This window comes from Elgaria multicarinata, chromosome 3 (genome assembly GCF_023053635.1).
Source record: "Elgaria multicarinata webbii isolate HBS135686 ecotype San Diego chromosome 3, rElgMul1.1.pri, whole genome shotgun sequence".
Lineage (NCBI taxonomy): Eukaryota > Metazoa > Chordata > Lepidosauria > Squamata > Anguidae > Elgaria > Elgaria multicarinata.
In genome coordinates, this window is record NC_086173.1 from 96,201,982 (window position 1) to 96,218,292 (window position 16,311).

The 16,311-nt window shown below is 44.7% G+C and overlaps 1 protein-coding gene across 6 annotated transcripts in view; it reads right to left on the reverse strand.

Moving 5' to 3' along the window:
- The window catches only part of RNF44 (ring finger protein 44), a 73,750-nt gene that overhangs the window by 22,236 nt on the left and 35,203 nt on the right, over positions 1-16,311 (reverse strand). For 4 of the 6 annotated variants that reach the window (XM_063120946.1, XM_063120949.1, XM_063120945.1 and 1 more), the window contains exons 2-3: positions 1,840-2,021; positions 411-639 (exon numbers count right to left, since the gene is read on the reverse strand). In XM_063120946.1, the coding sequence (XP_062977016.1) occupies positions 411-639; positions 1,840-1,946 (336 nt within the window). In that variant the 5' untranslated portion in view covers positions 1,947-2,021. Of the gene's footprint in view, positions 1-410; positions 640-1,839; positions 2,022-16,311 lie in introns of those variants that run through there. The other 2 variants (XM_063120951.1, XM_063120950.1) reach the window with 2 other exon arrangements.

The window sequence follows — 16,311 nt, forward strand, 5'->3', positions numbered from 1 at the left end:
GGGCACTACTAAAGGGCTGTCATGGGAGGAGGTGTGGCAAAAAGACAGTAACAAAGCATAGGTGGTGTCTAAACCCCAACCCATGAAATAATTCCTAGGAACCCGGAGTTTTCAGCACCAGTAGAAACACACTTCACAGCGATACCACCAGCTAGTTTGACTTTTTTTGTGTTGGTTTTTTTTAAGGTGGGAGAGGTAGATAGGGCCCCTTGGTGGGCACCAAGAAAAGTGTCTAGGGGTGCACTGGCACCCAGGATCAACCTGTTGCCTACGCCTGTCCTAGGCAAACTCCAACCAGCACTTATCCACTGTCAGAACAAGATTCCAGCTCATGGAATTCATTACAGTCTGAAGACATCTGCTATACCATCATCACTCCCCACCAATACACATACACACAAACTCCCTACCTGCTCATGGAGATCCACCATGAATGGATGCTGGTGGGGTGGGTGTGCAGCCGGGTGAAGCATTCGTGGTGGCGTGGTGGCCAGAACGTACGCCGGGTGCTCATCTACGGGGACTTGTGGCTGTGGCTGCTGCTGCTGGAAAAAAGCCGGGTGCAAGTAGTTCTCATCCTGGGCTAGGAGAGTTTGCAGAGGTCGCTCGCGTCGGCCCCAGTGGTGCCGGGAAGGAGGGCTGTGGAGCCAGTTGTGGGGAGAGAAATATAGAGGGGTGACCCCAGGGGCCAGCCAGTTATCTGTGCTGAGCTCTCAGCTACAAATACACCCATTTTTACAGCAGGGCTAGGCCAGAGTTTCAACATGGGCTGGGGGACTGGAGGAACCAACTGCTGATGTAGCAAAACTAGGACACGAGTTCAGCCGCAACATCACCATTGCCAAGATTCTGGTTTGATCAATCTCTTCTCTACCCTTTATCTGGAGAGGATAGACAGAGAGTTCTGCCAACATCACCCAACAACTAAGATGCCAAGCCTTTGATATCCTTCCAGACATGGTACATTCCAGGTGTCTGGAGCAGAGGCTGCTCACTACCCTATATGGCAGGGGCAGGGAAATGCATGGCTCCCCAGCTATTGTTAGACAACAACTCCCATAAACCTTAGTAAGCATAGACAACAGTGAGAATTGCTGGAAGTTGCAGACCAACTACAACTGGAAGAAACACGTTTCCCATTAATGCGTTAAGGCAAGTGAAGAAATCCTAGGGACATTAAACACAGGCTTTCTATGGATGCTTTTCAAATGATGGCCCAGCTACATGAGAAAGCATCTGGCCTCTTGTAATTATACCCTGCTACCTTTCCTTCTGCATCTTCAAGCCTGTACTTTTGATATTAAAGGCAGCAAAGAAGGCAACATGGATTCTAGATGAGTTTAAGTCTCTTAAGGCAGTACCTGGTTAATTTTGTTCAGATATATGTACAAATGCCTTGCAATTACACAATCCAAGAAATGCCAGCCTTATTCTCCGCTCTCTCCATCAGTGATGACATATGGTTTGTAAGTTGTGTGTGTGTCAATGCCATAGCTCTTGATGGCCAATACAAAGGGATTCTGGTGAAGTTTTATAGGAGAGGAAGATGGGTACTGGTGTGTAAAGCATTTCAGCCAGAAACTGAAAGCCTGATTTAATATGGAATGCAGCGTTGTTGTTCTTAACTACATGTGGATCTCTTTGGAAACTACTACAGATGCCACCTTCACGAGCAGCAGTCATGTAGCAGAACCCAGAACTGAAAGCAGTAATCTTTGTAGAAGTGCACATATAACATTTACTTTGAAGGAGGCATAGGAAGCCTCCGGATTCCCCAACGCTTGCCCCGAGAAACCTCTGCACGGGTGATCAACGTAGTTAAGGGAGGAAGTGCTGTACCTTCTCCTGAGGTGTGCTGGACTGCCACAGCTTCCCCCTGGGAATCGTCGCTGGTCAAAGGGGTCAGAAGGAGGCCACCTATTCACTGCCAGTTCCCATGGTCGCATTGGGGATGTCGGCAAGGCAAAAGGTGAGGCTGGATCTCAGGCTCAAAACACAACTGCACGCCAGGTCTTGGGGATCTGCAGGAAGTAAAGAAATAGCCCTTGAGCCAGAGCTTTGAGGCAAAAAGAGGCGACAAGCCATTTCAATTCACAACAACCACCTCTGCTTGATCAGTCACCCTAATGGGCGCTACAGCACCAGTAGTCTGCAGCACAGCAGCAGATGGTGGGGTAAGAAGCTACATGTCCTCAGTGACAGACCAAGCCTCTCACCTTATTTCCATCTCCCCCCACCATGCACATGAAATGCTTTCCCTGTATGTCTATCTCCAATAGCTCTAAAAAATTCCTCTTTTCATTCCCCTCCCTACCCATCATTTCTCCCTACCGCTTTTTCCTGTATCTATCCATGGATCGGGTTTTATCTTGCCTTTCCTCCAAGGAGCTGAGTGGCCTACCTATGTCCCCCACCCTCAAGCCCCACAACAACCCTGTGGTGTAGATTAAGCTGGGAGATGGTGAATGGCCCAAGGTCACCCAGAGAGCTTTGTGGCTAAGTGGGGATTTGAGCCTGGGGTTCCCCAGTTCACGTGCAGAAATCTAAACACCACAACACACCGCCTCTCCTGTATGCTTTCTGCAGAGTCACCTCTCCACCAGAAGAGTATAATTTGCAATTCACCTCCTGACAGAGGCGTACAAGTGTATGGCAGCTGGAGAAGGGGCAGTGGTGCTGGAAATATGAGCACAATTCACCTGAGTGCCCAGTCTGTGCCTGCTTAAATGCGGGAATTGTTCTCAGAACCCACGCTCCCCAGAAGACAGAGCTGAGCACAAGGGCACTGACAAACAGTGGTTTACCCATCACTGTGATAAAAAGACACACACCCCGCCCCAGGGATCTGTTCCTCAGCTTTGTATTTTCCTGCCCCATCTCATCGACAGCATCAATTTCATCACCATTAGCGGAAGGGATGCACATTCTATTAAGCACACAGCTGGCAAATGACCCAAACAGAGCAAGCAGATGCTTCCCACCCTGCCCAGATTGCAAAGCTCCTGCCTCTAAATGACCTCAGAACAAGTCACTGGAATTAATGCAGCTGTGATGTTTTTCCAGGCCTTGGCAAGGATGGGACATGGTGCTATTAGGCTGCCTCAGCAGTTCCGTCAGGGCGTCTTAGGCATTGATGCGGCATTGACCATTGGCTACCTAAATGACTCCAGGGCTCTTCAGAGAAAGGATACCACAAGATAGAAGTCTGCTCCTGCAACATTACTGGTATTTGCTTTTGTCCCATGAAACATACCACAAGTACAGAAGAAGCAAAGACCATGGACAGAAGGAAAACAACCCTATTCCGAATGGTTGGCAAAGGATCAATGATAAAGTTGGAACACAATTCGGAGAAGTGTTCTTGGTTAGGATGCCTACTGACCCAAGGATAGGATGTCAGCCTGCTCTGCACAAGGCTGAACTCTCCTGAAAGATCAAGTTTGCAATTTGAGAGTGCAACTACATGCTAACTTTGCTCCTGGATGCCCAGGTGGGGGTTGTGGCCAGGAGCACTTTTGCTTAGCTTCAGTTTGTCCACCAACTATGCCTATTCCTGAAAAAGTCAGACCCAGCCACGGTCAAGCATGCATTCGTTATGTTTTGATTAGATTACTGTAATGCACTCTACATGATATTGCTGTTGAATACAATTCCAAAAATTCCGCTGGTGCAGTTTGCTACTGAAAGGATTTTGACCTGTGGCAGGTCTTCGGAACGTATTACTCCCTTGTTGCTTTCAGATGCAATATGAGGTGCTGGTTGTCACCTTTAAACCCCTTAACAGGTTAGTACCACAATTCCTAAAGGATTGCCTCAACCCTTATAAGTATGCCAACCCGCTGAGGTCATCATGCAAAGTCCCTTTGCCTTAAGGAACAGCTGCTGGGGACATACCAGAGAATCTGTCCACTGTACCACCCAGTATGTGTGGAACTCCTTGCCCCAGGATATTATTTCGTCTTCTACTTTACCAGTGCTCCATTGTTGCTTCAGGGTATTTCTTTCCCAGCAAGTCTTGAGTTTATCTGCTACAAAGGTTCTCTGGTTAGATCCACTACTGCCCCCTTTTTAGTCTTATTGTTGGGGGCATTTGCATTTTTATTGATCTGCGATTTTTGTATTGATGTTATTTTATGATTGAATTATTGTTTGTTTTTATTGTTTTGGTACATGAACCACTTTGGGTGCCTCCAGCAGGAAGGTGGAAAAGCAATACATTTATTTCCCTGTGGAATCCCTGCCTTCCTTGGCAACAATAGCAAAATGACACAATATATACATGGCTCAGCTTCTAGTGGAGACCATGATGGTCTCCACTAGAAGGGACCATCATGGAGGTAAAAAAAATGCACACTTGCATAGATGGAATATTATTTATATATTGCCTTAAAAAAATTCTGAGCCCTGTACAAAAAATAAACACACGCATACACACAGCTCATGCCCACGGGCTTACAATCTAATAGACATAATACAAAAAGAAAAAGGGGGTGGGGAAGAAATAAGAAAACAAGCAAGTTCAGGATGGAACTAGTTTTTAGATCATTGTTAAGATGATCAAATGGAATAATCACTGAAGGAGACTGTTCTGGCAGAGGAGGAGAGAAATGGCATTTAGTCCCAACTGAGCTAGAGTGAACTGTGGATCAAGCCCAAGACATAACTAGCAAAGGCAGAAAGACCCCAAAGTTCCACCATGTACATCTTAAAGCTGCTGGATATCACTCATTCATTCAGCTGCCACTTTGAATCCTATTCAGGGCATTCTCCTTGAGAATCATGGAATAGTAGAGTTGGAAGGGGCCTATAAGGCCATCGAGCCCAACCCCCTGCTCAATGCAGGAATCCACCTTAAAGCATCCCTGACAGATGGCTGTCCAGCTGCTCTACATGCAAAGAGGGGGAGCGAGCAAGGACAAGAGCGCACTAGCTCTGTCCCACATCACCTGAAAAATCAGGTTTGAGAGCCTCCAACATAGAGGAGGCTCTCTGCTGCAGAGACATCCTGCATGTGTATAAGGTGACAAGAATGAGAGGGAGGGGGCCACTAGCACACTTATCCCTGTTTCCCCTCCTCACCTGTAGACCTTACACACAAGAAGAATGAACAGGGCAGCTTTTTACAACTTGGTGCCCTCCAAAGTTTTTGGACTTCAACTCCCATCAGCCCCAGTCAGCATGGTCAGGAATTCTAGGAGTTGTAGTCCAAAACATCTGGAGAACACCAGGTTGGAGAAAGCTGGAATAGGTGCAGGTAAGCCAGCTCTGATTCATACCCACTGGTAACCACTGCCTGGCACCCATGCTATTATGGACAAGTGCCAAGTGGTAAGAAACGTCAACTTGGAAGTTTCTTGGCAAGAACCCAGATGTGTGATATGTTTGCCCAGACATACGGACAAGTGAGTGCTTGTTCATTTGTGCCATATCTACAAAGCAGCAGAGGCTTTCACACACTACCTTAAGGAAAAGGTATTGGAAACACAAAGACTTTACAAGTTGAAAGAAAGCCCGTGCACACATCAAACTGGGCCAAAGGTCCTTGAACAGAGAGCTGCCCACTCCTTCCTTCCCCAACTGAGCAGCTTTGTTTTCATCTTCTTTCTCACGCACACATTCATTTTGAGGTGTTTTCATATCTACCTTTATTTTCTCAGGCATTCTGATTCAGCAGCTGAATGCTATAGGTGATGGTGCCACATATTTGATGATAACATGTGAAGAAACAGGTCATGAAACTTGCCAGGAAAAAAAATAGATGGAGGTCAGGCCCACATGCCACTGAACACACCTAGGAAGAAAGCTACTGTGATGTAGCAGTGATGAAGGGTGGAGAAACCCAGGTTCAAATCCCCACTCAGCCATAACATTCATTGGGTGACTTTGAGCTAGCTGTGGTCTTTCAGCCTAACCTACCCCGAGGGGTTTTTGCAAGGATAAAATGGAGGGAAAGGGGGGTGGGGACCATATATGCCTCCTTGAATTAAAATTTAAAAAATTAGGAAGTCATATAGGATAGCAATTTGGAAGCAGCAGCAGAGCCAGTGTAGGCCAAACACCTCTTTCTCTGTATATGTGTATAGACACTCTTTCTCTCTCTCACACACACACTCACACAGAAAGCTTATGGACAGCTTCATGGGTGAGAGAGTAGGCAAAGGACAAGGCAGGGTGGGTGGTGAACTGATGTGAAAGATGGCAGCCTGCAGCCTGGCTCCCAGCTCTGCAGATGTAGCAAATACTGGACTATCCACAGTGCCATATTTCATCATCCAGGGAAGGCCATATTGGTATCATCAGAACAATTTCAGTTTGATGAAATTCTACAGCACCCAAAACTTATTTCCAGTATTGCAGCTAGCCTACTCCCATCTCTTGGCCATGGGATGGACGGCAAAAAGCCCTGCTTCCTCCCCCTTCCCCAAAGGCACAATATAAAAGACTGGCACATCTGCACTTGCTACTGGAAACTGATAGACCTCTTATCTATTTCTGATCAGCATCTGGAGCAAGTTAATAAATGCTGTTGTCAGTACTCGAAGCCTTCCAGTGTTTCCTAATCATCTGTAAGTTTATCATCTCCTTAATGAGTAGAGGCATGACCCCAGCCAGGTTCTGAAATATAGAGCATCATGTTCATTTACTGAATACATACATACAACCACATGCATATTGTACTGGACGTTATTTCCCAGCCCTGATCACCATAGAAATCTCCATGCTCAAGGTTTAGTGAGCATAGAGACAATATAAAGATCAGGCACACACTGCACTGGGTCTACAACCCAGGATCTCTACTTCCAGTGGCCATCTTCCACTTCTGATCCCTGCTTATCATCATTGCTCTTAAACCTATCACACATACAAATGTATTTAAATGGAAACCTTCTCTAACGCCCTCCCATCCCTCAGGGCTGATCCTAGGATAAATAGTAGCCTGAGTGAGGACTGCCTCTGGTGAGCCTCCCCGCTCCCCCATTGTCAGCTTTACAGGGCCACTGCATTGGTTTATGGGCCCTGGTGCAGGTGTGATGTTGGGGGCCCTGCTGCTGCCCCCTACAAAGACACATATATTAGGGGAGTGCGCTCCACCTTGGAATTATCTGGTAACAGTGAACATCTGCAGAACATTCGATCTTCCAGAGCAGAGACTGGCTGCTTCCAAACCTATCGATTAATATCAGAGTGGAGATGTGTCCAATTGGAGCTTCTAAAGTCTCCAGAATTATCTTGCTCTGTGTGTGTGTCTCAACTGAATATCTCCATATTTGGAAGACACTGAGTGGGGTGAGGGGTAGCTTTGATATTTATTTCTGTGGCTAACCAATTAGGAATAGCCACAGCACTGTCCCTGACTGTGTTCTCCTCCAATCACAATGTTTGGGGGAGTGGGAAACACTAACTGGTTGCTGATTCTGGCTGCGGGGGTGGAGAGGGAGAGAAGAAGCACGTTTCTGCTTGGACTCATAGAAGTCAATCATCCACATTTCCACAGTGAGAAAGTGCTCTGGGCTGGCTGGCTGTCTTGATGAGTGAGCAAGTTTCTACACCCGCATCAGGCACAGGCAGGCTCTTTATTTTAATGGCTGGGTGCAAGGGGGGGTTCCATCCAATAGATCTGGAGGGCACCAGGTTGGAGAATGCTGGAATGGGGGATTAAAAAAACCAAAAACCTAAAAAATCAAGGCATGAATGGATCTGATTCAAACTTGGCATGGCTAAAGCCATCATAAGAGCTATCACATTGCCATGTTTCATCTCTTTAACTATAAAAATTATGCAGATGTAAGCATTTTTATTAATTTCCATTTTAAAATTCCTAAAAAAAATGAAAGCATGAACGAAACTGATTGAAACTTGGCAGGGCTAAAGCCCCCTTAAGAGCTATCACAGTGCCAAGTTTTATTTCTTTATCTTTAAAAATGAGGGAGCTGTAAGCATTTCCGTTAATACCAGTTACCCGAACACTGAACACTTCTTCAACCGGTAATTTGACGAGGCGGGGGAGGGGGGCTGCTGCTCCGCAATCGAGGCAGAGAATTACCTCTATGGAGCTCCAGATCGAATTTCGAGGCAGAGAAGACCCACTTTTCACAACCCCACCATATACATGTGTACAAAGTGCTACATGCTTGGTAATGTTGCCTTAAAGTAAATCTGTGTTTTTACCAAGCACAACTGACATTGAAGTGGAAATTGAAAAAGAAACGTACTTTAAAGCTAGCTGAAAAAATATAATTTTTGTAATTAGTACCCAAACAACCAGTAGAACCTTGAAAAAGGATTACAGACACTTGTATTTTGCCACCCTAGCTCACCACAGACAGTACATTAAAAAGACACAGCCATGGAGCTCAGCTTAGCACCCTCTCATCTCAGCTTGCCCCACCCCCAGCTCAGTGCCCCAGACATGGAGCCACACCAACCATCACCATCAACCCTTCTCTTAGCTAGCTCAACTATGTTGCTCCTGCCAATTGCAGAAGAAACAGCAATCTCTGTTAAGCAATAAACACAGGCAAGTTGTTAAACACCTGATTTTATTGTACAATAAACAACATGTTAAGTGAGGGCTAGCTGGGCTGCAGCGCACTGCAGGCTCCCAAACAGTGTGAGTGTGAGTGTGCGTATGTGTGCGCGTGCTGTGGCTGTAACACAGACCCACATAGCAAGCATGGGCCAAGAGTGCAGTAAGACTGGTGTGCCAATCAACTGACTGACTGGCCACTTACCCATCCATTACTTGACCACAAGTAAAATATTGTCAAATATTCCATAAAGCCATGATGCTGGCAGTGCCTGTTAACTATGTAGCAAAGCTTTAAAAACTGGCTCTTAAAATTTAAAATGCAACAGCTACAGGCTGAGCCTGATTCTCCAGAATAAAAACCAAAAGAGAACCATTCACTAAATGGGTCACATGTATAGAAAACATTACCTAACATTCTGAAGTAGCCCATTCAGTGTAGTGGTAAGATGCAGATCTTGATGGGATGAAGTCTAAGATCTAAACTATACATGACTGCAGCAAGCCTTCAATACAGGTCTGCTCCAACCATGTCTAAACAGTGGGTTTGGTTTAAAGCACCAAAGGTTGTGCATGCTGAACACTCCCTCCCTCCCTCCCTCCCTGCAAACTGCTCATTCTACCACCACCACCTAGCTGTGCTTGGATTCCAGAAGCATTCAAAGCCACCTGGAGAAAAAGTGTCTGCGTAAAGGGGCCTAGGAGGGAAAGGCAGAGGGCTGGTTTCAGTACACACATACCCCATAAAACCCTTTGATGTTTCAAACTGCACCCCTTTCGCCCTGCTTTAGACATGACCAGGACAGGCCCACAACTGAAGACATGAGTCTGTCACTGTCCAGCTTTCCCCAACCTGGTGCTCTCCAGATGTTTTGGACTTCACCTCTCACCAGCCCTAGCCATCAGGAATGCTGGGAGGTGAAGTCCAAAACATCTAGAGAGCACCAGGTTGGAGAAGGTTGTTTTAGAATTTACTCCCAAAGCTATATGGCAAGATTAAATATGTCATGGTCTAAGGCTGTTCTAAACTGATTAGCCACATGCCAAGGTAAAAATGTTTTCTTCATGGAAACTGTGGTCAGTATCCAACATTAGTCCTATACTAAGTAGACCCATTGAAATGAATAAGCCTTTAAGTTAATCACAACTAACGAGTCCCTTTCATTCCAATGGGTCAACTCTGTGTAGGACTAATATTTGATACTACCCCAAGCTATCTTAGTAATGTTGATGATAAACTTTAGTGACTCTTCAGTCCACAGTCCCTGAATCGAATATCACAGGAAATGTTTCAAAAACTTGATGAGGAAATGGATTCTATGCAAGATCTACAGAATGAAGTAATTCAGCCAATTCTACACTACTGCCAAACACTTGAGGCTTTGTACCATGTTATACAGGGTCCATGTTTGGCTACTATTAATTTGGATCTGGTATGTTGACAGCAAAGTGACTTGAGCTCATTCTCAACAGGCATCTCAGGGCTAAAGACATACAACAAGTTAAAATATAAAACTTAAAAAATTAAAAATACAATATAAAACCAAAATTAGTTAGAGTCCAGGGAAAGCCTGTCTGAAAAGATGTTTTCAGGACACATTTAGAGGATGTTACATTTTCTGATTTCCGAACTGCACAAGGCCCACCGTCAAGGTCCTTCCTGGCAACATTCTGTTCATTTTGGAATGATGAGCAAGACTTCCTCTGATGATCATAAGTGTATATAAGGGAAGGTGGTCTGGTCTGCTAAGTATCTTGGTCCCAAGTTGTTTAGGGCTTTGTAGGATAACAACATAACCTTGTACGTGGCTCAGTAGCTAACAAGCAGCCAGTGCAATTCTTTTAACACAGGTTTTATATGGGCATAGCTAGGTGTCCCCATGAGCACCCTAGGTGCTGTGTTCTGTACAAGCTGCAGCTTCTGAACCACACACATGGGTAGCCCCACATAGAGAATTTTACAGTACTCTAATCGTGAGGTTACCAGTGCATGAATGACAGTGGCTAGGCTATCCCTATCCAGGAAAGGGTGTAGCTGACATACCAACCGAAACTATTGCCCATCCACATGACCACAAGGATGTAAGACTAGAGGGGAAAGTATGTACTAGCTTAGGATCAGAATACTAATCTAGTCCCTGCTCTGCCACAGAATCCAAACATTCTGCTCCAGTTTTTAAAAATAATCCATAAGACGTAGATTGGCATAAGAGTCATCCATCTTACAGCACACTGGGTTTATGGATACAAATCAACCTGCACATATCATGAGGGCATAAGGAGTAATAGCCTCCACCTCTTAGCTCTCGAACAATGGACATCATTGGCATTTTGCTCAAGGATCTCATACCAACAGCCTGTAGCATGTCTACATACTGTTAATCATGCGTACATCCCACTAATTATGCAAGGGTATGGGAGAATCACCATCTGCCCCAACAATAATGCCCACATCAGAAGCATGACTCAACTAGGAAGGCTTGCAGAACAGAGATAGATCAACACTCAGAACACACATAAATCTAACTCAAGACTAATTTTCATAGCTTTCGTCCCACCCTCTTCATAGCAATGCAGTAAGGCATATTATCAACAGAAGCTACCACCGCCACCACCCTCTCTGGAGGATGACAAGGTTCCTGAAGAGAAGCTACTTCTTAGAACAAGCTGCAGCTGCCACCAGTCATCTCTATTTGGGAAGAAGGACCTCTCCTTGTCATTTATTGAAGGAAAAACTGGAACAGAGAGAAGACAATAGGCTCACATATGACAGAAAAGAACAAGGAGTACTTTAGAAGCTGAGACATCAACTTCTTTCATACATGCAGCAGGCAAAGAGCTCTTAAAACCTCTAGGAGGGACATGGTCACCTGCACACTACAATACACTTTTCTTTCTGGGTCATGTTAGATTTGTTATAAAAGTTTCTGCATACTTCTTCCTAACTTTTAGTAGCTTGAGCCTTAAATCAGTCACAGCGCAAGCAACATTCTTCCATTCATCAGCAAACATATGGGAATAGTATGTTGTTGACGGTAATGGATATAAATTCAGAAAACGAATAAAAATATGCTTTCCATGAGCTCTGACCACCCATTGCTCCAGTACAGGGGCACCCATCCAGTGCTCTTTATCTTCTAAAGGACACCAAACTTTCCCTAAAGCTCTTCTGTTAATAACAGTATAGCTTTCTCAAGCCAAGATATTAGCAGACTGCTCCTCCCCCAACACACACACACTCATCCAGAAAAGGTACCCAAACAGCCATGCTTACATACATACACATACATCAGCCAATTACTCCAGTATGGGAAACTGTGCTTCAAGTGACAACTGTAGTGTTTTTTCTATTGTATGTCCAACCAATTCAACCAAACCTTCCTTCTACTAGAAGAATCGTAAGAGATATGGGCAAGGGCTAAATGGGGACCTGTTGCAGGCCATATCTGGCCCACGGGTCGGAGGCCTCCCATCCCTGTTCTAGTTGTAGAAGGTGCCCATCTTCAATTGCTGCTAGGTGAGGTGGGGGAATCAACAAGCTAGCAGCAAGCTCGGGGTGACCATTTAACGTTAGAAAAGCAAGACAATACTCCAACATTGCAGAAATATCTCACCAACATCACAAATAGATAGATAAGCCAATACAAATCACAGTACAAGCCTTTTCAGTACCTTCCTAGAACAGGCTACATTATTCAAAAGGGGAATTTTTGATGTTAAAAGGTTCTACATGAACAATCTGTAATAGAACACTACATTCAAGAAGACCAATGGTGTTATAATAGATCGGGAGAAAATGAATTGAAATTATCTGGTACATCCACCTTCCTGAAATACACAGGCTCTAAATGCTGATCTAGTCAACCTTATATCTCAGCCTTCCCCAACCCGATGCCCTCAAGGTGTGCCAGATATAACCTCCAGTGCCTGCTGTCTGGGAATGATGGTCATTGTAGCCCAGCACATCTGGAGGTCGCCAGGTCAGGGGAAGGTTGTTCTATCTAGACTAGACCTTCTGGCTCAGCTACAGCACACCAGGAAGCCAGCTGAGCCAGAAGGTCTAGACTAGATAGAACAACCTTCCCCTGACCTGGCACCTTTCTTGTGGATCAACAAGAAAAAGGGAGAAACAGAAATTATTTACAATCAGTTGTCTTATGTTTATACCATCTAGTTGCCAGTGTATAGACACAAGACAACCTGTTGTAAATAACTGCTGCAGACATTGTTACAACCCCCCTGAAGAAGGCCTAACAGAAAGCAAGAGGCTGAAATGTGTTGAGCTTTTTAACAATCAAGTGTCCACAGCATCCTGAGATGTTTCTCCCCCTTTTCTTGTTAATCTCCGATGCTTACCCACCTTGCACCCTCCTTTCTTGCTGATCAGCTTTGTCCTGCTGTTCTCTTGTACTACCCATCTGTCTACAGCCACCTGTTTTCTCTTGTCTTATTGAATGAGAAAGTTCTTTTAAGGAGGAACTATCCTACACAGGTCTGTGCTACCTGTAGGAGGGTAGAACCACAATCCAAAATTGGAGAGTTGAATGATTAGAGAAAGAAATATGTTTTACTTAAAAAAGAAAGAAACTTGAGGGCACAATCTTGTCCTCTTGCCAAAAGATGTTGCAAATTGAATTGAACTGCGCAGAAGAGTCCTTGCACCAACACAACGAAGTTAGCGGTCACACTACACATCCAGTCATCTCCAATACTGGGGCAGAGGGAAGGAGTTTGGATATGCAGCTGCAATATGGAAGGCCAAGGGCAGCTCACAAAAGTGTGGGGAAAGAGTAGGGGATTAACGACAGCAGCCAGTATACTATTCACCCTACTAAGACAAATTCCAGCCTATTTTGCACTGGTATAATGCTTGAACATTAACTTAAGCTTATCATATGACCCAATATACCCTGCTAATTCTCCTGGACTTTCAATGGCTTTGGATACCATCAACTATGTTAGCATCTAGACACCTTTTTGGAGTGGATGCTGGAGCACATGTTCAATACCTTTCTGAGGGGAGGTTTCAAAAGGTGGTGCTCGGAGACTATTGTTCTTCTCCACAGGAAATGTTCTTTTAAACATCTACATGAAGCTACTAAGTGAGGTGGCCCATAGTTAGGGGTGGTGGTGTCATCGGTATTTCTTCTTTTCACCAGTTCCTGGTAGCAACTCTAAATTCACATCTGTAACAGCAATGGACTAAAATAGGGTGGAGGCAAAACCAAAACTCAATCTGGACAACACAGACCTGATTGGGGGAAGGGGGAGACTTAGTGAACTAGGTGGATGGGGAAAGGCCTTTCCTAGTCAGGATCACACCCTTACTGAAGGAAGAGTTTGTATCTTGAGAGTATTTCTGAAGCTAGCGTGGCTCCTGGATCATCAGGTTAATGAACTATGCCTCACAGTGTCTTTAACTAGCTTTGGCAAGTATGATAACTACACCTTCTGCTGGAAAACAGACTTGGCCATCGTCATTCCTACTTTGGTGTGCTCCAGATTAGACTTTTATTTTATTTTTTTATTTTTTTATTTATCATACTTATACCCCGCTCCTCAGCCAAAAAAGGCTCTCAGAGCGGCTTACACTTAGGAAAAAAGACAGTCCCTGCCCTCAGGCTTACAATCTAATAAAGACATGACACACAAGGATGTTTATAATGCACTCTACATGGGACTACCCTTAAAGATGTCTAGTTCAAGAAGCTTCTGGACTCAGAATGCCACTGAGTTATTAACTGGCAGAATCTGACACAATCATATAACACCTCTTTTGAAACAATTGCTCTGACTTGTTTTCCAGGCCCAATTTAAAGTACTAGTTTCAACTTTTAAAGCGCTAAACTAAATAGTCTGGGTCCTAGTTATCTGATCAAGTGCTTCCTCCAATATGAATCACCCCCAAACTTGGGATAATCTAACAAGGCAGATACTAACTTACATGAATACTAGGTTGTGTTTTTATCCACAAGAAACAGGGTCTTTTTCTGTTATGGCCTTGAACTTTGGAAGACGTCTGTGTCTCCTTCTCTGTCACTGTTCTATAAACTTGTAATGATAAGGTAGCTCTATTTTGCTGTGACTTTTTAAAAATACATCTTTATCCACCTCTTAATAAAAACTAAATTTCAAGGCAGCTTGCAAATTAAAATTAAATTCAAACACCAAAGCAACAACTCCTCCCCTTGGGAGTTCACCTCTTCCCTGCTGTGCTGCTCTTCTGCTAGTTTTTGAATGCTTTTTGGTTGCTTGTCAAGCTGCATCTCAACTGTTTTATCAGATGGTTTTGAATGTGTATTGCACACTAATTTGGGAACACAAGTAAGGGTTAAAGAAGAAGTATCCATCACTATTAACTTTGAATCTCCCAAACCCTTCAATCTACACTGTGGTGAATGAGGATTACAACAAAGGGCATGTCTAAACCGCGCGGGGGGGGGGGGCGTTGCATGAGGGAGGGGGGAGGATCTCATGGTATTATGCTTGCGAGATTCTCTCCTTCAGTCTACATGTGGCGCACGAGGATGTCACGCCCGCCATTTTTTTTAATGAAGATGAGCGCTCAAACGAAAAAGTAACTTAAAAAAAAAAAATCCTGCTCACCCCACCCCCGATGGGCATGGAGCTACTGAAGAACTCTGTTCTCCGTGCCCAGGTCCCGGGTCCTCGCTGTTACTTGCAAGGAGCCGTGATGAAACCGCAACAGCAGGCCGCACCTTCCACTGTCTCGGGATCATCCCGAGACCGCAGGAAAAAATGCGATTAAAGGGTAGGGCGATATCCTGGGTAAAGGGAGGGATCATCCCACCCTGCATCAGGGATCCCCTGTGCGTCATGTGGATGCACAGAGATGATCCCGGGGCGATCCCCAGGATATTGCCCCATGTAGACATGCCCAAGGTGAAACAGCAACTCCCCCCTCTGCAATTTCAGCCCTAATGATGTAGGTCAGTGCATGGCTTAAATTACTGTACAATGAACTAAGAAAACCCCCAGCCCATTTTCGCTTTGGCATACGCCATATGGTTCCCAGAAGGTAACCTACAACAAGGAAAGGTGGCTCTCAGGCTGAAAAAAGTTTCCCACCGGTGTGGTAAATGGCCATCTCCATTCAGTTCCATTATCTTGGAACAACTCCTGGTAGTTGTCATGTTCCTCTTCAGAGCTCAAACACACCCGCAATTGACTAATTCCACACAATTCAAACCAATCACAGACATATTTGCACCTGAATAAAACACCGAAAATTATGCCCTCTGCTTTGGACCAGAGCTAAATGAGCTGAGGCAGAAGCATGCTCTTCTAGAATCTGCAGCCTGAAACATCTGCTCCACACTGCTCATAGCACAGAAGCAGCAGCAGCAGAAAGGAAAGAAGAATGTAGAGTTGTTTACACCAATACAGCTCAGGTGGGCCATAGGACTGAACAACACATTCTTTCATGATTGTCATGACCACCCAAAGTGGTAGGGAATGCATTTTTTTTAACTGCGCTGTCCATTATTTGACACAAAACACACTCCCTGCATTTTCTGACCAACAGGCTCCATGTTCCACTTGGACAGCTCTACACATTGCATTTTTGGTCTGTACAACAAGTTTGCACACTTCCAAACTCACACCTTTCTCTTGTATGAAATCTGAAAAGTTCATTTTCTATGCATATACATTTGCTTCCATGTGCAAAACTGGGTTTCTATATACACTAGCCTTCGAAATAAATCCATAAATATAACCAGCCCACTTCCCCCCCCCCCCCCTTTACTGGCCAGAAGTAACAC